Source organism: Trichoderma gamsii (genome assembly GCF_001481775.2).
Source record: "Trichoderma gamsii strain T6085 chromosome Unknown Scaffold_22.2, whole genome shotgun sequence".
In the NCBI taxonomy this organism is placed as follows: domain Eukaryota; kingdom Fungi; phylum Ascomycota; class Sordariomycetes; order Hypocreales; family Hypocreaceae; genus Trichoderma; species Trichoderma gamsii.
The window spans coordinates 420,661-439,816 of NW_020171359.1; the positions used below are offsets into that span (position 1 = coordinate 420,661).

The following is a 19,156-nucleotide window of genomic DNA, read 5'->3' on the forward strand; positions in this document are numbered from 1 at the left end:
TCTGTTTCTTGCAGAACACATAGTATAACATAAATATAGCTTCCGACCGACTTTTAATTTACCTAATCCAATCTCAGCCCCGCAACTTTCACTACTCCTCAGTCCGTGCTTGCGCTCCTCTTAAAATCTCACAAAGCTGAAAACCACGTCTGAATCACCTTCAAAAAGCCTATATCCGTCCAAATACAGCCAAAATGAGCGTCATTCACATTGTCTTGTTCAAATACAAATCTTCCGCCACCGCCGAAGCTGTTCAAAATGTGCGTATTCGCAAAGTCATTAGCATCACCACCATTGCTAATCCAAAAATCTTGTTCAACAGGCTGTCTCAGAAATGTTGGCCTTGAAGAGCGGCTGCTTGCATCCCACGACGCAGACGGCTTATATCAAGTCTTTGACGGGCGGCAAAGATAATTCGCCTGAGAATATTCAAGTGTGTGGCAGAATTTACGGTTGCGCGGCATGCATTTTGTAGCTTCAACTGACGTGAGCTTTAGAACGGGTTTACACACGCCTTTGTCGTCGAATTCGCGTCTGTTCAAGACAGAGATTATTACGTTGACAAGGATCCCGTACACGAGGCGTTCAAGACGAACAACGGGCCTGTCATTGAGAAAGTCTGTGTTGTAGACTACACAGTCGGCGTATTCTAGTAATTGAGTTATATTTGGCATTAATCGTCTATATTTCTACGTATTATCGTCTCATTGGAGAGCGTGGTTGCGGATGTAAGAGCCGGTAGATTTTGACACTGGCCAAAACTATCCGGCACTTGTCCATCGGAAATGACGATTGCCTTGTCCAATTCCACATTTGCAGCCAATCCCAACCTATAGTCATCTCTGGCATATGTCTTTCAATATATCCTCCAACCAAACTTAGCCCCCCAGATCAAAATCCTACAATTTGTTCTCTCAATGGTTTATATCTTCGTTCTGTCCATATATCTAGCCAAAATGATCCTTAAAAACTCTTAGAATCTTATCGCGCTCAAACTTGCCTGTATCCAAGCCAAGATCCCAAATCGGGGAAACGCAGGCCTTTCTTCTCCGCAATTTCCCCAACATTGTCATCACTAGGGCAGTCCGTTCCTGGCCGCTCCTCGGAGAAAAGTCCATCATTTCCTAGCTGGAATCATCCACGTTTTGTCTGTTCAAATAGAGGGGAAAACCCGCCGCCATGACTCGTGTGCATCAACCGTAAAAACAACCGAACGTCGAGCAGCCCACCGCATGGCTGTGACCCTCACGTCACTTGAGCGTTGCTCTCTCTAGTTGTGCCGGCAAACTTGTATCCTTGCTTGTGGCGGGCACTAAAACTCCACTGCCGTGGCCATCAATGTGGAGAAGCAAACGCTCGTGCAACTTCCGATTCCTTGACTTGAATCGCCTGAGACTATCCCCCCACATAGGGCACATGTGAGCCCTTTGCAATAAGGGAAAATCAGACTAGTTGTGAAAAGGGCGGGCATCCGTCTTTACGCGTTCTTTCGAGTAAGAGCGTGCACTACAGTTCTGATGCGTAAGACGCTTCTTCGGCGGTATCCCCATGTTAAAGCCACTCATTGGGCGCGATGACGATCGTCCCCCACATAGAACGTTGTTTTGGGCTGGGGCTAAGGCGCTTGTCGGCGCGACGAAATAGCTTCACGGCTAGGCTTTTGGTAGCCTTGCACGAGGGAAAGGAGGGGGAAAATGCGGAGAGCGAGTGCCGGGTCCCAGGGCGACTGTCACCCTGAGTGCGGTCAAACATGGAGAAACCCCGGTATTGTGGAATCAGATCAAGGAAGAAGGCGAGGAGGAGCTGGGGAAGAGAGTCAGGTATAAAGGTCTGCCGATCCACTGCAGTTGGAGGGTTCTGAACGACATGTCTTAAGTGTTTCTTCTTGTGGGATTCTTGACGGGCTTTTCTCCAGCACATTCCGAGAAACGAGACTCACCATGTCGTCAAATCCAGCAGATGGCGCTGCGTTGCAGCCCACAAAGGGCGTGTTTCGCCAACTTCGCGATAATCCCTATGTATTTGGCCTGTCAGCCGTAAGTTGGACATCTCTATCAGAACTATACGCAGTCGGGATAAGGGTAATGGCAATGTCCGCTAACACGCATCATAGTTTGCATCTCTTGGTGGTTTCCTCTTCGGATATGACCAGGGCGTCGTCTCAGGCGTCCTGGGGATGGAGAACTTTGGCGCACTCTTCCCCAGAATCTATCTCGACAGCGGTTTCAAGGGCTGGTTCGTCTCTACGCTGCTCCTAACGGCATGGTTTGGCTCGTTGGCCAATGGACCGATTGCGGACCGCTTTGGCAGAAAGGGCTCGATGCTGGCTGCTGTCGTCGTTTTCCTTCTTGGATCCTCACTGCAGGCTGGCGCAAGCACCATTGGTATGCTGTTTGGTGGTAAGTCTTAGGAGCCCGTTACTTTGCTCACCAAGGATTGTAATTGGTAACAAGTTGAATAGGACGAGCTGTTGCCGGTCTGGCAGTTGGTATGCTCACAATGATTGTCCCCATGTACATGTCCGAGGTCTCTACCGCAGGCATTCGAGGGACCCTCGTGGTACTGCAGCAGTGTAAGTCATAATCTGCAACTTGCCGGTTCACACAAGCATCTAACTGAACATGAAACCACATAGTGAGCATTACTCTCGGTATCCTCGTCAGCTATTGGCTCGAATACGGCACCCAGTACATCGGCGGCACTCGCTGCGCCCCCGATATCCCTTACACAGGAGGCACGTCTGATAAGCCGACTTTCGATCCCGCACACGACGTCGGCCCCAATGGCTGCACCGGCCAAAGCCAAGCCGCCTGGAGAATCCCATTTGCCCTGCAGATTGTGCCGGCCCTCGTGCTCGGCATCGGAATGATCTTTTATCCAGAGTCGCCTCGCTTCCATCTCATGCGAAAGAACGAAGAAGCAGCTCTCCGCTCATTGGCTCGTCTTCGCCGCGTCCATCCTGATTCCGAGTCGCTGAGAGAGGAGTATCTCTCCATCAAGGCCGAGGTCTTGTTCGATGAAGCTCATTCTAAGGCACAGTACCCTGGTAAGAGCGGTGTTAGCCTTTACTTTGCTGAATACTACGGTCTATTGTCAAGCTGGCCCAGCTTCAAGCGTGTCTTTATCGGCAGCGCCATCATGTTCTTGCAGCAGTTCCAAGGATGCAACGCCCTCATCTACTATGCGCCGACTATCTTTGCGCAGCTGGGACTCTCCGGAAACACCACCTCTCTTCTCGCAACTGGCGTATACGGCATTGTAAATACTTTGAGCACCCTGCCCGCTCTCTTCCTCATCGATCGAGTCGGACGACGGCCATTGCTCATGTGCGGTGCCACGGGCACATTCATCTCGCTCATCATCGTCGGTGCCATCGTCGGAAAGTACGGTTCTGCTCTCGCCGACCATCCTTCGGCCGGATGGGTTGGCATCGCCTTCATCTACATCTACGACATCAACTTCTCATACTCGTTTGCGCCCATCGGATGGGTCTACCCGTCGGAAATCTTCAACCTGGGCAGCCGATCCAAGGCCATGGCCATCACCACCAGCGCGACCTGGATGTGCAACTTCATCATCGGATTGGTGACGCCGGATATGCTCGAGACCCTTAAATGGGGTACATACATCTTCTTTGCGGCCTTTTGCTTGATCGGTCTGGTGTTTACGTACTTTTGCGTGCCCGAGACCAAGGGACGAACCTTGGAGGACATGGATCGTGTGTTTGGTGACGATGCTGCTACACAGGAAAAGGAAAGGCTGTTCCAAATTGCGGCCTCTTTGGGCCTCACAACGACGATTCCCTCAGAAAAGGCTGAGGCGATGACAGCTGAGGCCAAGGAATACGTTTAGGGAAATGAATTGGGATTAGTTGTGTAATTAGGAAGCACAGGGGATTAGTGAGCAGATCTTAAGTGTATCTGTTTTAAAAATGAATAATGTTAACATTGCAACGATGCAGATAATCTATTTATTAAATTTTTACATTTTCCCCAATTGATACTTTAGCCGCAGAACTCTGCCGCAATAGCTGTCAAGGTATCTGCAACCTGTTTAATTGAGTCCACCTCCACATATTCCAGCTTTCCATGTAAGCCAACTCCCTTCGGTCCCCAAAGCAGCACGGGAATGCCCTGGTCAGCCAGCAACGCACAATCAGTCCAGTGGGGAGTTCCAACAACCACTGCTTCTTCGCCCAGGGTGTCAGTGACGTGTTTGCGAACAAGTTTGGTGAATGGATGGTCGAGAGAGGCTTTGAACGGTGAGCGTTGGAAGGTTGCTCGGATGTCGTATTTGAAGTTGGGAACTCGTTCAACCAGGCCATCGAGAATTCCTCGCAGCTGTTTCTCAACAGACTCTTGCGTTTCGCCGGGGACGATTCGCCGTTCGAGCTGAACTTGCGTAAAGGAGGGATATGATGAAATCTCCTCGCCGCCCTTGATGATGGAGGCATGTATACTTCCTGGTCCAACATCGGGATCGCCGACTTGCTGCGTAAGATGAGCTGCATGTTTATCCAGCTCGACAAGGAAATATCCTGCTTTGCAGATGGCGTCGATGCCAAGGTCGTATCTTGATCCGTGAGAGGCAACGCCATGGATGTCTACTTCAAACCAGATGAAGCCTTTGTGCGCGTACAAGATTTCCAAGCCAGTCGGCTCATTCACAAGAGCAGCATCGGCAGTCCAGCCGGCCTCCAACACCTGCTGCGTGCCGATGCTCTCAAACTCCTCGTCTGCTACTCCCGCGAAGATGACGTCTCCTTTCAAGCCTTGCTTCGTCGCATTGGCGAGGGCGACCATGGCGGCCGCAACGCCGCACTTCATATCGGCAGCCCCACGGCCGTAGAGCTTGCCGTCCCGGATATCGCCGCTGAGGGGATCGCCTTCATACTCCGTGACGGAGACGGTGTCAGTGTGACCGTTGAGCATCAGACTCTTGCCGCCGCCAGATCCGCGAACGACGCCCACCACAGAGGGCCGCCCCGGCGTCGGCTCGATCCAGTGGGTCTCAATGTCCCGATGCTCCAGCCAGGCAGTAATGTAGCGGGCGATGGCCGTCTCTCCAGGGCCAGGGATAGATCCCAGGGAGGGACTGGCCGAGTTGATCCTAACCAAAGTTTGCGTCAACTCTATGGGATCATTGCTTGCCACGTTATATGGGACAGCATAGTCCCTCACGCCTTCTGTGCACAGGATAACGACGACCGAGTCCTTGGTGAGGCCCAGTTTCTCTCTGTCAGAGGCCTCCAGCCTCCTCAAAGCGGCAACAGGGGCAGCACCACAGGGCCCAACGGGTATGTTTTGAGACGCCAGATATCCGCAGGCTTGATGGGCTTCAAAGTCCGAAATCGAGAGGCTGGCATCGACTCCGTGCTGGAGAACTGACCAGGAAATCGATGAAGGAGTCCCGCAATCCAGACCGGACATGATACTAGGCGCCTTTTCCGATATTGTCAAGGAGTCTCCGTGCTTGAGACTCTTCCAGAGACTAGCTGACGTATCTGGCTCGACTGTCAAGACTGTGGTTTGTTTCCCCTGTTGTTTATAGTGTGTGACAACAGCCTGGGCAAAGGAACCGACTCCCACCGGTACCACGACGAGGTCAGGGGTAGTAGCGCCTAGCTGGCCATCAATCTCGAGCATCATGGTGCGGTACCCATCAACAATCCACTAGCAGGTGTTAGAGCGGAGTGATTTATGGAAATGACTGGTATACTTGCCTGCGGAATCTGAACATAGTCCCCCGAAGCATAGTCTTGAATAACGATGGCGGTGCTGTCTTGCGCAGCTGCCTCCCGTGCATCAACAACAGCCTTGTCATAGAAGCTGTCCGAGACGATAACTCGAGCGCCCTCTGACTTGATCAGCTCGATGGTAGCCTTGTGCATGCATCTGGGCACGTGGATCTGAGCTGGAACACCCAGGATGGACGCCATGCGAGCCACGGCCCGCCCATGGTTTCCATCGGTGGCTGCGTATAAGGAGATGCTGGTGGTTGACAGAGCTTGCTTAACAGAGTCTAGGGAGGAGTCTAGAGGAAGGCTGAGTTTCTGGGCGATGGCTCGAAACGTGCCCCATGAAGCACCTAGGATTTTGAAGGAAGGGAGTCCAAGCCTGCGTGTCTCGTCCTTGAGGTGGATGGCACGGACGCCGAGTTCCTTGGCCAGGTCCTCGAGGGGAGTTAGCTTGGTTGTTTCATATTGCGGCAGCTGTTGGTGGAATCGATAGGCCAGGTCTGGGGAATCTGTCACCGGTGCCGTCCAAGATTTGGCAGCGGGATTGAAAAAGACGGGACGGCGTTCAACACGAGTCATGGTTGATATGGAGTGTAAGAGTGTTACGATTTGTGAAGGGAGAGGATAAGCGACAGAGAGTTAGGAATGAAGAGGAAGATGACGCGATGATGGCATGCAATTCGAAAAAAGGGTCATTAAAAAAGCAACGAAAGAGAAGCTGATTAGCGGATGGAGAGAAGAGACCGAGGGGATCCGCCTCCCTTTTAACTTATAGGCATATAGAGGTCCTCTCGTGCTTGACTCGCCGTTTTGTGTGGTTTGCCATCCCTGGAGCGATCTCTAGGCATGGCGCAGAAAGCCAATCTCCATTTGCATTTCCATCTCCGTACACGTACACACACACTAACACCGGGACTATTTTTTGCGCTGGCTCTGCTTCTATCCGAAGAAGCTTTTGGTGCGAAGTTGGCGCGAAGCCAATGAGCGGGCAGTTTCGATGCGAGCCACCACGCAAACCTGCAAGACTCGCCCAAGACGGTAAGTGCTGGAGAGGCTGTGAGCGGGCGGAAAAGCATCCGGTGCATTGGTCAATTTCCTGCTTCTCCTCTTTGAGTTTCTGCTCCTGTTGTTTGCTGATGATGCTGAGATTCTTTCCTCTTTGGGGCGGTCTATGCCTCATCCGCATGATGTACCGGGTACTTTGCATATGCGCTGATAATCTCGACGCTGCCCCTCTTTAGCGGCGGGAGAAGGCGCTTTTCTTGGGTGAGCCCACTGTAAGGCGCTGTAAGATGGACGCTATAACGCACTGCTACGGAGGCCGCTTGAGCACATCGATTTCGTGTTGATAATGCACGATGCTGCACTATAAGCGCCCTCTCAGCTTGCATCTGGATAATAGCTGACTAATTCCGTATCAAACAACCAGACAATACGTCGCTCGTATGGAATCCCTTGAAAACAGCTTGATTGGAAATTGAAATGACCTCCATCTCTTTGGTCTTGTCTTGTCTTTGGAAGGCGCTGTTGTTGTTAATTTCAAACATCATGTATGTACTTCTGACGTAGCAGAGCAGATGTAGAAGAAGGCGTACTTGGTGGCACATATATCTCTGCGGCGCAATGATATTATTCATCATGCTCAGTCATCATGTCGACATACGGATTAGTATTCAATAAATGCTAAAGCTGGAAAAAAAAGAGAAAAAAAAAAGGCGTTGTACGTAGCATTATCGCCATCTACACTTGATGTTATAAATCGGCCCCGAGCTGTTGATAGAAGGCGCCGATAGCACGTTGAAGCGTACAAATCGGTGGTACCTCAGGGCCGTATCGCAATAGTCAGGCACTACAGATGGGCATGGATGGGCCTATATCAGAGGGCGCACGTGCTGGACCCCCGCTTACTTACATACCAGAATGCACCCCGAGCGCTGCATCTGCCAAAAAGCGCCCTCCTGCTACGACCAAGCCTGAGCCATTGGGCATTCTTCACCCTCCAAGCGTGCGCCTTCTCCACGCGCCAACCGCAATTCTGTGCTCGGCCAGACGAGAGAGAAAAAAGGACCCCCAAACGGAGACCGACCCCAACAGCAGCTCCAGCGAAGGGCCCGCACCGAAGGGCCGAGACACCGCCTGGACGCCGTGCTGTTGGCGCACCAAAGGCGCTGTGAAGCTGGCTGTCGATCCTTGTCCCAGCGTGGCGATTGGGCGCTGGCAGTGGCACGAGAGCCTGTTCCAGATCCTGCAAGGGCAGCAGAAGTCGACGGACCCGGCTTCGCACTCGTGTAAGCGCAATTGACGGCTGTTACCGCATCGACTCGCCGCAGCAAGGCGCGTTTGCCGTCGTGAGACGTCGAGGAGGCGAGTCAAGGAGGGCGCTTACGGGGCACTGTGCGCTGATCTGGGCAGAAACTGCTTGCAAATTCCGAGGCGTGCGCTGTGTGGGCATAGAGATGGATCCAGGCGTCGAGGATGGCGTGCTGGTCTTTGCGGCCGACGAGATCGGAAGCCGGAGTAACGTCGGCAATCTTTCGCAGCCGATGTATGTGGACGACGCCTTTCACCAGCCTCACCTCCAGCCCCATCTCCAGCCTCAGCACCAGCCTCACGCTGCCGCCTTGCCGCTTCAGTCAGACTCGGAGCCGCTGCCGTTCCAGCATCAGCATCAGCTTCAGCTTCAGCAGCCGCATCCACCACAGGCCTCAGTCCAGCACCCGCGTCAGCTGCAGACGGCCGTGTCCATGGACCAGTTTGGGCCCTCCTTCTTCGCCGTCTCCGATCCCTACGCCGGCAGCCCCTACGCCAGCCCTGCCGGAAGAGGCCCCGGATTCCCCGAGTACCAGTATGAGCTCGGTCCCGCAATCGGCCCCGGCCCTGGGCTCCTCCTCGGCGATGGCTCCAGCTCTCCCTTTGACGGCACCGCACCGCTGCAGTTTGCTGTTGAAGATACTGTGAACAGCGTCAACGACGACTTCTGGGGATCAGGCCAGCAGGGAGCTGATACGCACCAGCTGATGCAGCAGACATCGCAGGGGGATGATATCGCCAAGAGCCTCCACATCAACGCCATCGACGAGTTCTTCATCAAGAACGGTGCCCATCGCCCTCCCGTCCCCTGCAACTACTGTCGACGACTGCGGCTCCAGTGCCTCATCCTCCAGACCACCTCTGCAAATCCAAACCCCATCAGCTCATGCTCCGCCTGCGTGGCCCTCTACCGTGACTGCAGTCTTGCTGAGCGGGGCAAAAGAGAAGCCTCCGCTTACGAGACTACACTCCCCGTCATTGGCCATCTGCATGGCGTTAACGAAGAGGGAGACGGTGCTACTGCCATCGAGGGGACGAGACAATGGCGAATCGAGCGAGCTGCTGGCCCGGTTGCCACTCGCTCTTCGTCTATTGTCTCGTACAAGAGAAACAGCACTCGGTCCGTCAAGAAGACTCGCGTGCTGAGGAACTGGTTCGCCACACATCAAGAGCACCCATACCCATCCGAAGACGAAAAATCTGTCCTTGCCGAGCAGAGCGGCCTGAGCAAGACTCAGGTTATTAATTGGTTCGCCAATGCTAGACGTCGGCATCGGCTGACGGCGCAGTCGCACCAGAACAACAGCACCAAAGTCTTCCTGCAAGGATCCCCCATGCCCCAGACGCTGCTGACTGGCATGTCTCCGATGGAGCGATGGAGACATTCACCCCCGAACGAGGAACCCGTTTCGGCTGCAGATATCGAAAAGGCCATCTCCAATAGCCAGCTTGATGGCGGAGATGCATACAATTATAACTCTGATGGAAACTATGGCACCGATGGCGCCCCTTCCTCTGCCAGCAGTGAGTCTGCCATTTTCAACCACAACAATGTTGTCAACGGCTATGAGGGGTCGTCCAATTCAGGCTCGTCCGCATTTTCCTTCTATCATTCCGATGATGCAGGCATATTCTCCTTATCCGCACAAAGCTCCATCCACGGCGGTGAAGGCGGCGATTTTATACCCCTATCAGCGACAGCGGTGCATACAGGTGCGGCAGCAGAGCGAAGCAAAGCGCTCATGTTTCAATGCACCTTTTGTCTCCAAGGCTTCAAGAAAAAGTACGACTGGGTCCGTCATGAGAGATCCATACATTTGCCCGGCCTCGATTCCTGGATATGCAAAGTGCCTGTCCCCAAAGACCAGTCATATCTTGTTTGGCGCGTCAATCATGGCGAGCCAGAATGCATCTTTTGTGGGCAAAAGTCGCCATCAGATGAACACATTCAATCTCACGAGTTTCAGTCGTGTGCAGAACGCCCCGTGTCCGAGCGAACCTTTACTCGCAAAGATCACTTGTGGCAACATCTGCACAAGTTCCACCGCTGCCGGAAATGGGAAGGGTGGAAGCCTGATCTCCATCTCTTGCAGCACCGGCAAGACAAGTTTGAGAGCGTGTGCGGTTTCTGCCAGCTCAAGACGCATAGCTGGGACGAAAGAGTCCAGCACTTGACATCCCACTTTCGGCGTGGTGTGACCATGTCAGAATGGAAGGCCAGCAGCGAGGCCAGCATGAGCAGCGGGGGTGGTGGGCATGGGATGAACAGCGGTCCCATTACACCCCTTAGTGATGAGAGCGATCCTTCATTGCCACTATTTGCGAATACGAAAATTTGACATTCACCTCAAATTGGTACAAATCATTTTGTCTAACCTTTCACATTTAGCTATATTTTACCTCGCATAGGTAATTAACATACTCACTCATATTGTGTCATATAGAACTTGGAAATATTGGGGAAAATCGGAGTCAGATCTTTATATACATATACCCACTCATTAGTGCATATTAATAAACATAGATGAAATCTTCGTTCTGCAAGTCCGTCACATCTTCAAACGCCTTGTCTCCAACATTCTCATCTCCCATGTTGATACCTTCCTCGTCATACTCACTGCCATCTTTCTTCCTGTCCATCATGCTCAGATCGCGAATCACTTCTGACTTGCCCAGCTCTCGCCGTCTCGCCGCTTGCCGTCTGTTGAGGATCTTAATCCAAAGCATTCCTATGACGATCAAAACTGCCAGCACCACAAAGAGTGCCAGGTTTGATCGCAGCCCGCGATCATAGCGTGGCTTCTCGCTCGGCTTGAACAGTTGCGGGCCTATAATGTTGCCGACGCTCGCTCCGATAAAGAGCATAGCGGTAGTTACTTTTCGCTTCGTGTCACCAGCGGTATTCTGCCCGGACCAAGAGTAGATGAGAGGGGAAATGCCGGGATATACGGAGATGATGTAGTATCCGACGAGGAGAACGGCTCGGTCGGAGGGAGCTCGGCCTGTGACGAGGAGGATGACGCAGCCTGCGATTGGGGGGAGGCAGAGGAAGAGGAGAACGGCAGATTTCATGTTTATTTTGTCGGAGACCCAGGCGCCGCCGAGAGTGGAAATCATCTGCACAGCACCGAAGGGGATGTTGAAGAGGATTGTAGTGAAGGAGTCGAAGCCAAAGGACTGGATGATGAGAGGGCCAAAAGTAGAAATGCCTCCGCTGGGGATGCTGTTGTATTTGTTGACGTCAGTAGAGTTATTGATATGAATGTACTTGCTTATGGAAACTTACGAAATGGTGAGCATGAGGCAGAACCAGAGCCACGTCTTTGGATCGAGCATGGCTTCGCGGACGTGGTCCCATTTCCAGACGCCGGAGCCAATGCCCATTTGGTTCATGCGGAGACGCTCGATGGCGATGACTTTTTCGTCTTCTTTGAGGAATTTGGCTTCCATTGGGGAGTCAGGCATGAAGAAGCTGTGTGAGTGTCAGTAAGCTTTGCTTGAGAAAGGAAAGGGCAAGGAGCGAATTGTTTTAACGTACTACATGACTACTGAAAAGGCAACGGTGATGCAGCCGCAAAAGAGGAAGATGATTTGGTATGGGTGGAGAGTTGATTTGATGTGGCCTAGGCCGTATGTGAGAAGACTTCCGAGCTGTAACTCGTTAGTTCGAACAGGTTCAGACTTTTGATAGTTTCTGATTTGAAACTTACCATGTTGACAACTCCAAGCATAGCATACCAAGATGCGTTACGGGTTGTCTGCTCTTTTCGCCGGTACCACATCTGCACGACAGCAATAAACGTCGGAGCTAATTTGAATAATCAGTTTGCATCCCATTGTAAATCAATCATCGTTCGCTTCAAAGGCTTACCAACAGAAGCTTCAAACGCTCCCAACAACAGTCTCGCCGCCATCAACCCCCCAAAATTCCTCGCCGCCGTCATCCCACACAGCACCGCCCCCCAGCAAAATACCATCGTCGCGCAAAACTTGCCCACTGGCAACTTCACCAGCGCGTACGCCACCAGTGGCTGGAAGACCAGCTGGGCGACGTACACCACGGAGCCCAGCCATGAAAACTGCTCGCCCTCGAGGTGCGTGTCATCGATGAGGCCAAAGACCGAGGCGTATGAGAGGGTGGTCTTGTCTAAGGACTGGAGGCAGTAGACGAAAAGGACAATGGGGAGGATGTGGAGGTCGATTTTGCGGAGGATGCGAGCATTTTCGCTGGGGGTGACGATGATGGCGGAGTGGTTGGCTTGTTTGAGGAACTGGGCGGCTTTGTCCCTGCCTGTGATGGGGAGATTAGAGGCTTTCGGGACGGGAGTGATTTCGCTGGCGATGTTCTTGGAGGAGTCTTGTGTGGGTGGAGTTTCGAGATGGATGATGTCGGGGTTATCTTTTTGAGTAGCCATCGTAATGGCCCTTTCTGATCAATACAATACAACGTTATAGAAGCCTATGAGTGTGGATGCAGCTTCGATCATCATACTTCACCGCTCCAGCTGAAGGTAACACTCTATGATATTTATAAATGCTCGCATCTCACGCTTTTCTTTCCCCGGACTACATGAAAAGGGAAAAGCATCAGCCGTTTGAAGCGCCACCCAACCCCATGGGGGAAGCAAAGGGCCCTGGGAGGGTAGAATGCGGGGAAGGATTCGTGTTACTTGATAGGTTGGCCGGACTTGGCGAATTTTGTCCGTCGGGTTTGATGAGGCTTTCTCCGGCTTGGGTTGCCCCTCAGCGGGCATTTTTATGTTTATCCGCTTGATACATTCTTCTCCCGTAATAAGAATTCTAAGAGGAGAGGAGATGTTAGTAGAGCGGGTGAATAACATGCTAAGAATTTGTGGATGAAGAGAGCTGTGAGAAGGCAGGAAATAAGGGCCCGAAATCGGTCTCTTATTTCCCACGCAGTATGGTCCACCTCAGAGGGACTGCCAGTAGTAATCTCCAGACACATACACGTGTAATACCAGCATATAAACAGCTTCAGCGCCCGTCGTCCTTGACTTTACAATTTTCTCATACTCCTCTTATTACACTTTGCGTTATCATAAATCCTCATATTCTGTATCATAACGATGCCTCAGCAAGAGCGCGTCCCGTCGACATGGGTTGAGAGCACAGCTGGCTCAGGCAAGCTGCTGCAGCTTGATTCTGCAGATTCTCAGCTCCCTTTCCAATTCACAATCGATGCTCTACGCCACAACGTGTTTCGTACGACATTCACGTCCAAGACACATCCTCTGCCTCCTCATCCAAGCGTGCCTCTGCCTGTAAAGCAAGTAGACGCCGCCGCTGTAAAAGCATCATCTGCCAGCACCAAGAAAGAGATCAAAATTGGGCCAATTACGGTCGCGATTGACTGGACCGAGTCCTCTCCTCTCTTATCTGTCTTTCTAGATGGCCATGAGAATGGGCCTCTCCACCAAGATTTGCCAAATCGCTCATACGTTGTCGACGGTGAAGGCGTTGCCCATTACTCGCGCTACAACAGAGATACTCTGTACGTTGGCCTGGGCGAGAAGGCAGCGCCAATGAACTTGGCAGGGAGAAAGTTTGAGCTTTCAGCAACAGACAGTTTTGGATACGACATCTATCGCACTGATCCTCTGTATAAAAACATTCCGCTGCTTATAAATGCGACGCCCAGTGGCTGCGTGGCCCTATTCTCAACTTCTCATGCGCGGGGTTCATATTCCATTGGAGCTGAGATGGACGGCATGTGGGGACGTTACAAGGTGTATCGACAAGATTATGGCGGATTGGAAGAGTATATTATTGTTGGCAAGACTCTGAAGGATATTGTTACGACATACGCCGATCTGGCTGGATATCCCCTGCTTGTGCCTAGATGGGCATTTGGCTATCTCTCGGGTGGCATGAAGTACTCCATGCTTGACGATCCGCCAGCGTCCGAGGCACTACTTGATCTAGCACGGAAGATGAAGGAGCACGATATTCCCTGCTCAGCATACCAAATGTCGTCTGGCTACACGGTGGCAGAAAAGCCTCCGAAAACACGCAACGTGTTTACCTGGAACCGTCATCGATTCTCAGATCCAGAAGGATGGATCAAGGAGTATCACAAACTCGGCATGAGGCTCATAGCCAACGTCAAGCCATATGTCATCGCCACTCACCCAGAATACGAAACACTCAAAGCGGCAAATGCATTGTTTATCGATCCTCATACCAAAAAGACGGCGGTAACGCGGCTTTGGAGTGCTGGCGGTGGCGAAAGCGCCGATGGCGGACACATTGATTTCACTTCTGCTGCTGGATTCAAGTGGTGGTATGAAGGCGTCAAGAAGCTGAGCCAAGAAGGCATTGACTGCATCTGGAACGACAACAACGAGTATACAGTCACTGATGATGGATGGATCTGCGCGCTGGATCAGCCCTCTCTAACGTTGAGAGAGGAAGTCAAAGATAGGCCTCAGATAGGTCTATGGGGTCGAAGTCTACACACGGAGCTTCATGGAAAAGCGTCTCATGATGCTCTTGTCGATGTTAATCCCGATGTACGGCCATTTGTCCTCACTCGGAGTGCTACGGCCGGTACTATGCGATATGCCTGCAGCTCATGGAGCGGAGATAACACCACCAGCTGGGCCAGCATGAAGGGCGCCAATGCCCTTGCTCTGAATGCAGGCATGTCTTTGCTGCAGTGTTATGGCCACGATATTGGAGGGTTTGAGGGCCCTCAGCCTTCTCCTGAATTGCTTCTTCGATGGGTCCAGCTGGGCACTTACTCACAGCGCTTCGCCATCAATTGTTTCAAGACCCTTAATGAGAACAATATTGGAGATGTCATCGAGCCGTGGATGTACCCTGAAATTACCCATCTGGTCCGGAAAGCAATTAAGCGAAGATATGCCATGATTCCATACATTTACTCTCTGATGCTGGAGAGCCATCAAACGGCTATTCCGCCACAAAGGTGGACCGGTTGGGGCTACGAGAAGGATCCAGAAGTATGGACGGGACCAATTACAGAGGGAGAGACGCAATACTGGCTTGGCGACTCGCTTCTAATCGGCGGCGTATATGAACCTGGCGCAACTCAAGCACGCGTCTACCTGCCAAAGGCCTCCGACGACGATGAAGGTTACGTTAATCTTAAAGCTCCCTATCAATATTTGGAAGCCGGACAATGGGCCACAATAGATGCCGAGTGGCACGGCGCTGGCATTCCAGTGCTTGCCAAGGTTGGAACAGCCATCCCAGTCGGTAAAGACGTGCAAGTTCTGTCTCCGGGAGAAAAGGAGAATGTAGCAGACCTTCCGCTGGACGACTATCGTGCAGTTGAGATCTTTCCACCTCGTGAAGGGTCTAGAAGTACGAAGAAGTATAAGACGGTTTGGTATGAAGATGATGGTGTATCTGCTGTGGCAAAGAACAAGGTCTCCAAGTATAGCATCGAATACTCCGTTGAAGGGTCGACAATTAAGGTTCATTTTTTTAGAGACGAGGCATCTGGATATGTGGCGCCTTGGAAAGCGCCTGTTATTGTGCTTCCTCCTGGAGATTCGCGAGTGGTTGTTTCAAGCGAAGGCTTACAGGTTCATGGATTGGGCGCGGACGACGAAGGAAAGAAGAGGTTCCAGCTTGGTTGATTTAGGAAAAGGCATATAGATTAAATTATGTTTAAATAGATACTAATAGTTCCATCCACATTTATGCCTCAACATCGGCTGACAGCCATCCGAAAATGTCTTCTCCTCCATTAAGCGCCTCAACAAGAATGTCGTCAAGCCAGGCAACACCAGTGGCCGACGAGGAAAACAAGGTGAGCCCAGGGAAATCCCACTCAAAGATAAATTGCTCGGGTATAAATGAATCCAATTCCACGCGATTTTGTATGCCGAAACCCGGCGTTCGTCGAGATGAATAGCTTTCGTCGTTTGCAGCGCCTAATGCCGCATCGTGAGCCTCATACGTGACGCTGCTAAATTTCTCAATGCCGCTTTGGAGGAGCTGCAGGTATTGCTTTCCGGTATTGCTTCGACTCCCGTTATGGCTACCGCCGCTGGCTTCGCTAAGTTCAGTGAGAAGGATATTACCGTGTGCCACCAGTTCTTTACTGGAGCGTCCTTTACTTTCAGGTAGAAGAATAGAAAGCTTGAGAAGAAGGAGGTAGCAAAAAGCGCATTTTGCCCAGACAAAGTCCATTGCGAATTGGAGATTGCGGATATATAATCTCGATTCCTCAATCATAATGTCTAGATGCTCTTCCAAGGCTTCTTTGGCCATGGCAACGACCGATCGTTGAGCAGGTGACATGAAGTCGACATTTTCGACTCCAGACGCTCGCACGGCGCGGCAAAGCGCCATGTTTTCGGCCCAGCACTTTTGAACTCGTAGATTAACGCTGAGCCACGGTGATTGCACTTTGTGCTTGTCAAAAATGTGCGCCCAATCGTCAAACCATATCGAAATGTCGATTTTAGCCTCCCGGACGACGTCCATCATGCTTTCATCGTCCAAGTCAGTGTGACTGGCTAATGAGTCGTAAACTCTTCCACGAATGGTATTTAGCTCGACTTGAGAGAATAAAAACAAGTCCAGCTCAGTCGCGGCAGGATTTTTTAGAATGATTCGGGACCTTCGAGAATCTCCCACGAATTTGAATGTTGGCAGGTCGGCAGCATCAACATGTAGAATGTGCCCCAAGACAAAGAGATGGAGCCACGTCCTTGCTCTCCGCATTAAAATGAGTGTATCTTCATCAACACTATTCAAATTCTTTCCATGTGCTGTCGGCACCACGGATCGATCAATCATTGCATCGTATGAGTCGGGAAAGTTCAGATCAAGCGCCATGCGAGTTGCAGCGGCGACTAGAAGAGATCGCTCTGAAGCATAACAACTGCGGACCAGCAATGCTTGAATGGTCTCTAGTGACGCCATAGCAGGCCTCGCCAAAGCACAGTTTAGCATCCTCTTAACATGGAAATCCAGCATATGCCATTGTTGAGTATCAGTCCCTATTACGACACGGCAGCCGACTGTGCAAATCGCACTGAAGAGTAGACTGCTCCTTTCGCGAATGCTATGAAACGAGTCATGTTGGGGATCGAAGATTGGGACATAATGATCGCATCCTTGGAAAAAGATGGCAAAATACCGGTTGGCCTGTTCAATGCTAAGCAGTCCTGCATCAACGCAGTCGGGCAACGTAACAGATCCGACTTCGAAATGTGATTTTCCGTGCTTATTGTCCAACATGGTATCTGTAGGAGACTGCGTGTTTGACAGACGCATGAATGTTGTTGGACCATTGGAGTGGACGTGATCTATTGCGGTTCTCGGTGTGGAACATGGTTGTGCCAGTTGGACAGCATCTTGGGATGTTGCCAGATGCTCCAAATTGCGTAGAGCTGGGCCAACACCCGATTGGCTGTTCCGTAAGGCTGTTCTGAGGTCTGCATGACTAGGCTCAAGATGAGAGCCAATCTGGGCTGCTGGTGATTTTCGCAGCTGATCCTTTAGGGCTGCTACTTGCTGCTCAAGCTCCTCTATCCGGCTGTGCCAGTTGATGAGGCAGTCAGCAATGCATGAGAGCTGATATTGAAAGTGACTGGGGATTATTCATTGTGCAATACGTACAGCTGGTGAGCTTCTTTCGGAGGATCGGTAAAAGCACAAGACTTTTTCAAGTAGCAGCATCTAATGCAGCCTATCAGCGAGAATACATATAGACAGAATTTCGCCCTCTCTTGTCGTCGAGTCGCCAGTAAACTTACCGTGAGCACGGCCTTTTGCCATCACACTTGGCCTGAGATCACTGTCAGCTACTGTTTTCTATCACGAAGATGAACTTGAAGTTGCACCCACCTTGGCGCGGCGGCATGCACCGCACGATTTCTAGCAATGTGTCAGTTACGGAGCATTCCGAGCCACAGACATCAACGTGACATGGCGGCGGGCCGAAGCCTTCCACGCAGATATGCAGTGCTAATGCGGAATATGCTTACCGGAGTCCTTTTCTTGCGGATACGTGGGGTATCTGCTGGCCTTGAGTCTGTTACGATCGGCGAATCGTGGGTCGTTGAGATACGGCGGGAGGCTGGAGACACAATCTTGTCCATTGCGCCCTACATAATGGAGGCGAGGAAACGGCCAGGGGTAGATCGTATGGCTGATGCAACATTAGACACGGGAAAAGCTTGTCCTAACGATAAAGCCATGGACACAACGGGATCTCACATCAAGGATCGAGCTGAGAAGAAGCATAAACTTCAATGGCAAGCATCACAGGGGATAACCACAGGTGGGGGCTGAGTCGTACCGACGGCCTGATGACTAAACAGTGTCGATTGGAAATGGCATTCACCCCTTCGTCTCTCTGCTTGCTCTTTTTTGGGGTGACTACCTAGCAATTGCTTCATTCCGCATACCTTTAAGCGGGTTTTCGAGTAGTGATAGTGCTACGGAGCACTGTATCCATGCCACTCTGGGCATCACCCCAGACTTTGCAGCTTCGTATCCGGTGCGACTTGTGATCCTAGTCGGCCGATAGTTTGCCGAACTAAGCTTATCCAGTGGTGGAAAATTGAAAGCTCAGGCTACTCCGCACTTTTGCTATCAAGCAAGATCCACTGCGGAGTAGAGCAGATATGGCTGTTTCTGATCTGCAAACAAAGACAGTGGCTTGAGAAACCTGGGCATCGCTTCACTGGCTTCATTACACCTTTATGAGACTGATGGTGTCTATTCTTTCACGAAGCATACCAATTGCCTGTTAGAGGATGTGATTCTTCCAACGCAAGGTACCCTGTCAATCCACATTGTCTGATATGCTTACTTACATGAAGATTTAGGTTACAGCAAGCAATTGCGGTAAACAGCTTGACAGCTACCCCAACACGTACCTATACGATAATGACCGACCCCTGCCCCTGGCTGTGCTGTCTTGCTTCCCCGCTTCAATCAGGAACCAGCAAGCTGCAGAATCTCCCAAATCAAAAGTTGCTGCAACCTCACCCGCTCGGTGGGCAGCCGAGGTTTTGTGTACTTTGCCCAGTTAGTAAGGTAACGTTGTATCACGTCCCAGCAATCTTTACCGCCTAGAAGTCTGTGGCAAATGCCCAATTCCAT

At 51.5% G+C, this 19,156-nt stretch overlaps 8 protein-coding genes across 8 annotated transcripts; 4 read left to right on the top strand and 4 right to left on the bottom strand.

Annotated features, from left to right (window-relative positions):
• Positions 1-194: 194 nt before the first annotated feature.
• TGAM01_v206562 (stress responsive A/B barrel domain-containing protein) lies at positions 195-653 on the top strand (the record flags this gene model as incomplete). The annotated part of the gene is made up of 3 exons (XM_018801675.2): positions 195-260; positions 323-433; positions 498-653. 3 exons carry the CDS (start codon positions 195-197, stop codon positions 651-653), a joined length of 333 nt encoding a protein of 110 aa, XP_018664990.1.
• A 1,287-nt stretch (positions 654-1,940) lies between these two features.
• Positions 1,941-3,852, top strand: TGAM01_v206563 (MFS transporter, SP family, sugar:H+ symporter; the record flags this gene model as incomplete). Its single annotated transcript, XM_018801674.1, has 4 exons — positions 1,941-2,036; positions 2,114-2,399; positions 2,462-2,572; positions 2,636-3,852. 4 exons carry the CDS (start codon positions 1,941-1,943, stop codon positions 3,850-3,852), a joined length of 1,710 nt encoding a protein of 569 aa, XP_018664989.1.
• A 152-nt stretch (positions 3,853-4,004) lies between these two features.
• TGAM01_v206564 (hypothetical protein) lies at positions 4,005-6,316 on the bottom strand (the record flags this gene model as incomplete). The annotated part of the gene is made up of 2 exons (XM_018801673.1): positions 4,005-5,672; positions 5,711-6,316. 2 exons carry the CDS (start codon positions 6,314-6,316, stop codon positions 4,005-4,007), a joined length of 2,274 nt encoding a protein of 757 aa, XP_018664988.1.
• An 801-nt stretch (positions 6,317-7,117) lies between these two features.
• Positions 7,118-7,377, bottom strand: TGAM01_v206565 (hypothetical protein; the record flags this gene model as incomplete). Its single annotated transcript, XM_024549897.1, has 2 exons — positions 7,118-7,261; positions 7,333-7,377. The coding sequence occupies 2 exons, from the start codon at positions 7,375-7,377 to the stop codon at positions 7,118-7,120; spliced, it is 189 nt and encodes a 62-aa protein (XP_024405371.1).
• An 816-nt stretch (positions 7,378-8,193) lies between these two features.
• Positions 8,194-10,386, top strand: TGAM01_v206566 (hypothetical protein; the record flags this gene model as incomplete). The annotated part of the gene is made up of 1 exon (XM_018801672.1): positions 8,194-10,386. One exon carries the CDS (start codon positions 8,194-8,196, stop codon positions 10,384-10,386), a length of 2,193 nt encoding a protein of 730 aa, XP_018664987.1.
• Positions 10,387-10,558: 172 nt separating this feature from the next.
• TGAM01_v206567 (allantoate permease) lies at positions 10,559-12,462 on the bottom strand (the record flags this gene model as incomplete). The annotated part of the gene is made up of 5 exons (XM_018801671.1): positions 10,559-11,270; positions 11,334-11,519; positions 11,586-11,698; positions 11,758-11,855; positions 11,919-12,462. The coding sequence occupies 5 exons, from the start codon at positions 12,460-12,462 to the stop codon at positions 10,559-10,561; spliced, it is 1,653 nt and encodes a 550-aa protein (XP_018664986.1).
• A 672-nt stretch (positions 12,463-13,134) lies between these two features.
• Positions 13,135-15,672, top strand: TGAM01_v206568 (neutral alpha-glucosidase ab; the record flags this gene model as incomplete). The annotated part of the gene is made up of 1 exon (XM_018801670.1): positions 13,135-15,672. One exon carries the CDS (start codon positions 13,135-13,137, stop codon positions 15,670-15,672), a length of 2,538 nt encoding a protein of 845 aa, XP_018664985.1.
• A 61-nt stretch (positions 15,673-15,733) lies between these two features.
• On the bottom strand, positions 15,734-18,147 carry TGAM01_v206569 (C6 zinc finger domain-containing protein; the record flags this gene model as incomplete). The annotated part of the gene is made up of 5 exons (XM_024549898.1): positions 15,734-17,582; positions 17,666-17,725; positions 17,803-17,834; positions 17,894-17,923; positions 18,034-18,147. The coding sequence occupies 5 exons, from the start codon at positions 18,145-18,147 to the stop codon at positions 15,734-15,736; spliced, it is 2,085 nt and encodes a 694-aa protein (XP_024405372.1).
• Positions 18,148-19,156: the final 1,009 nt, after the last annotated feature.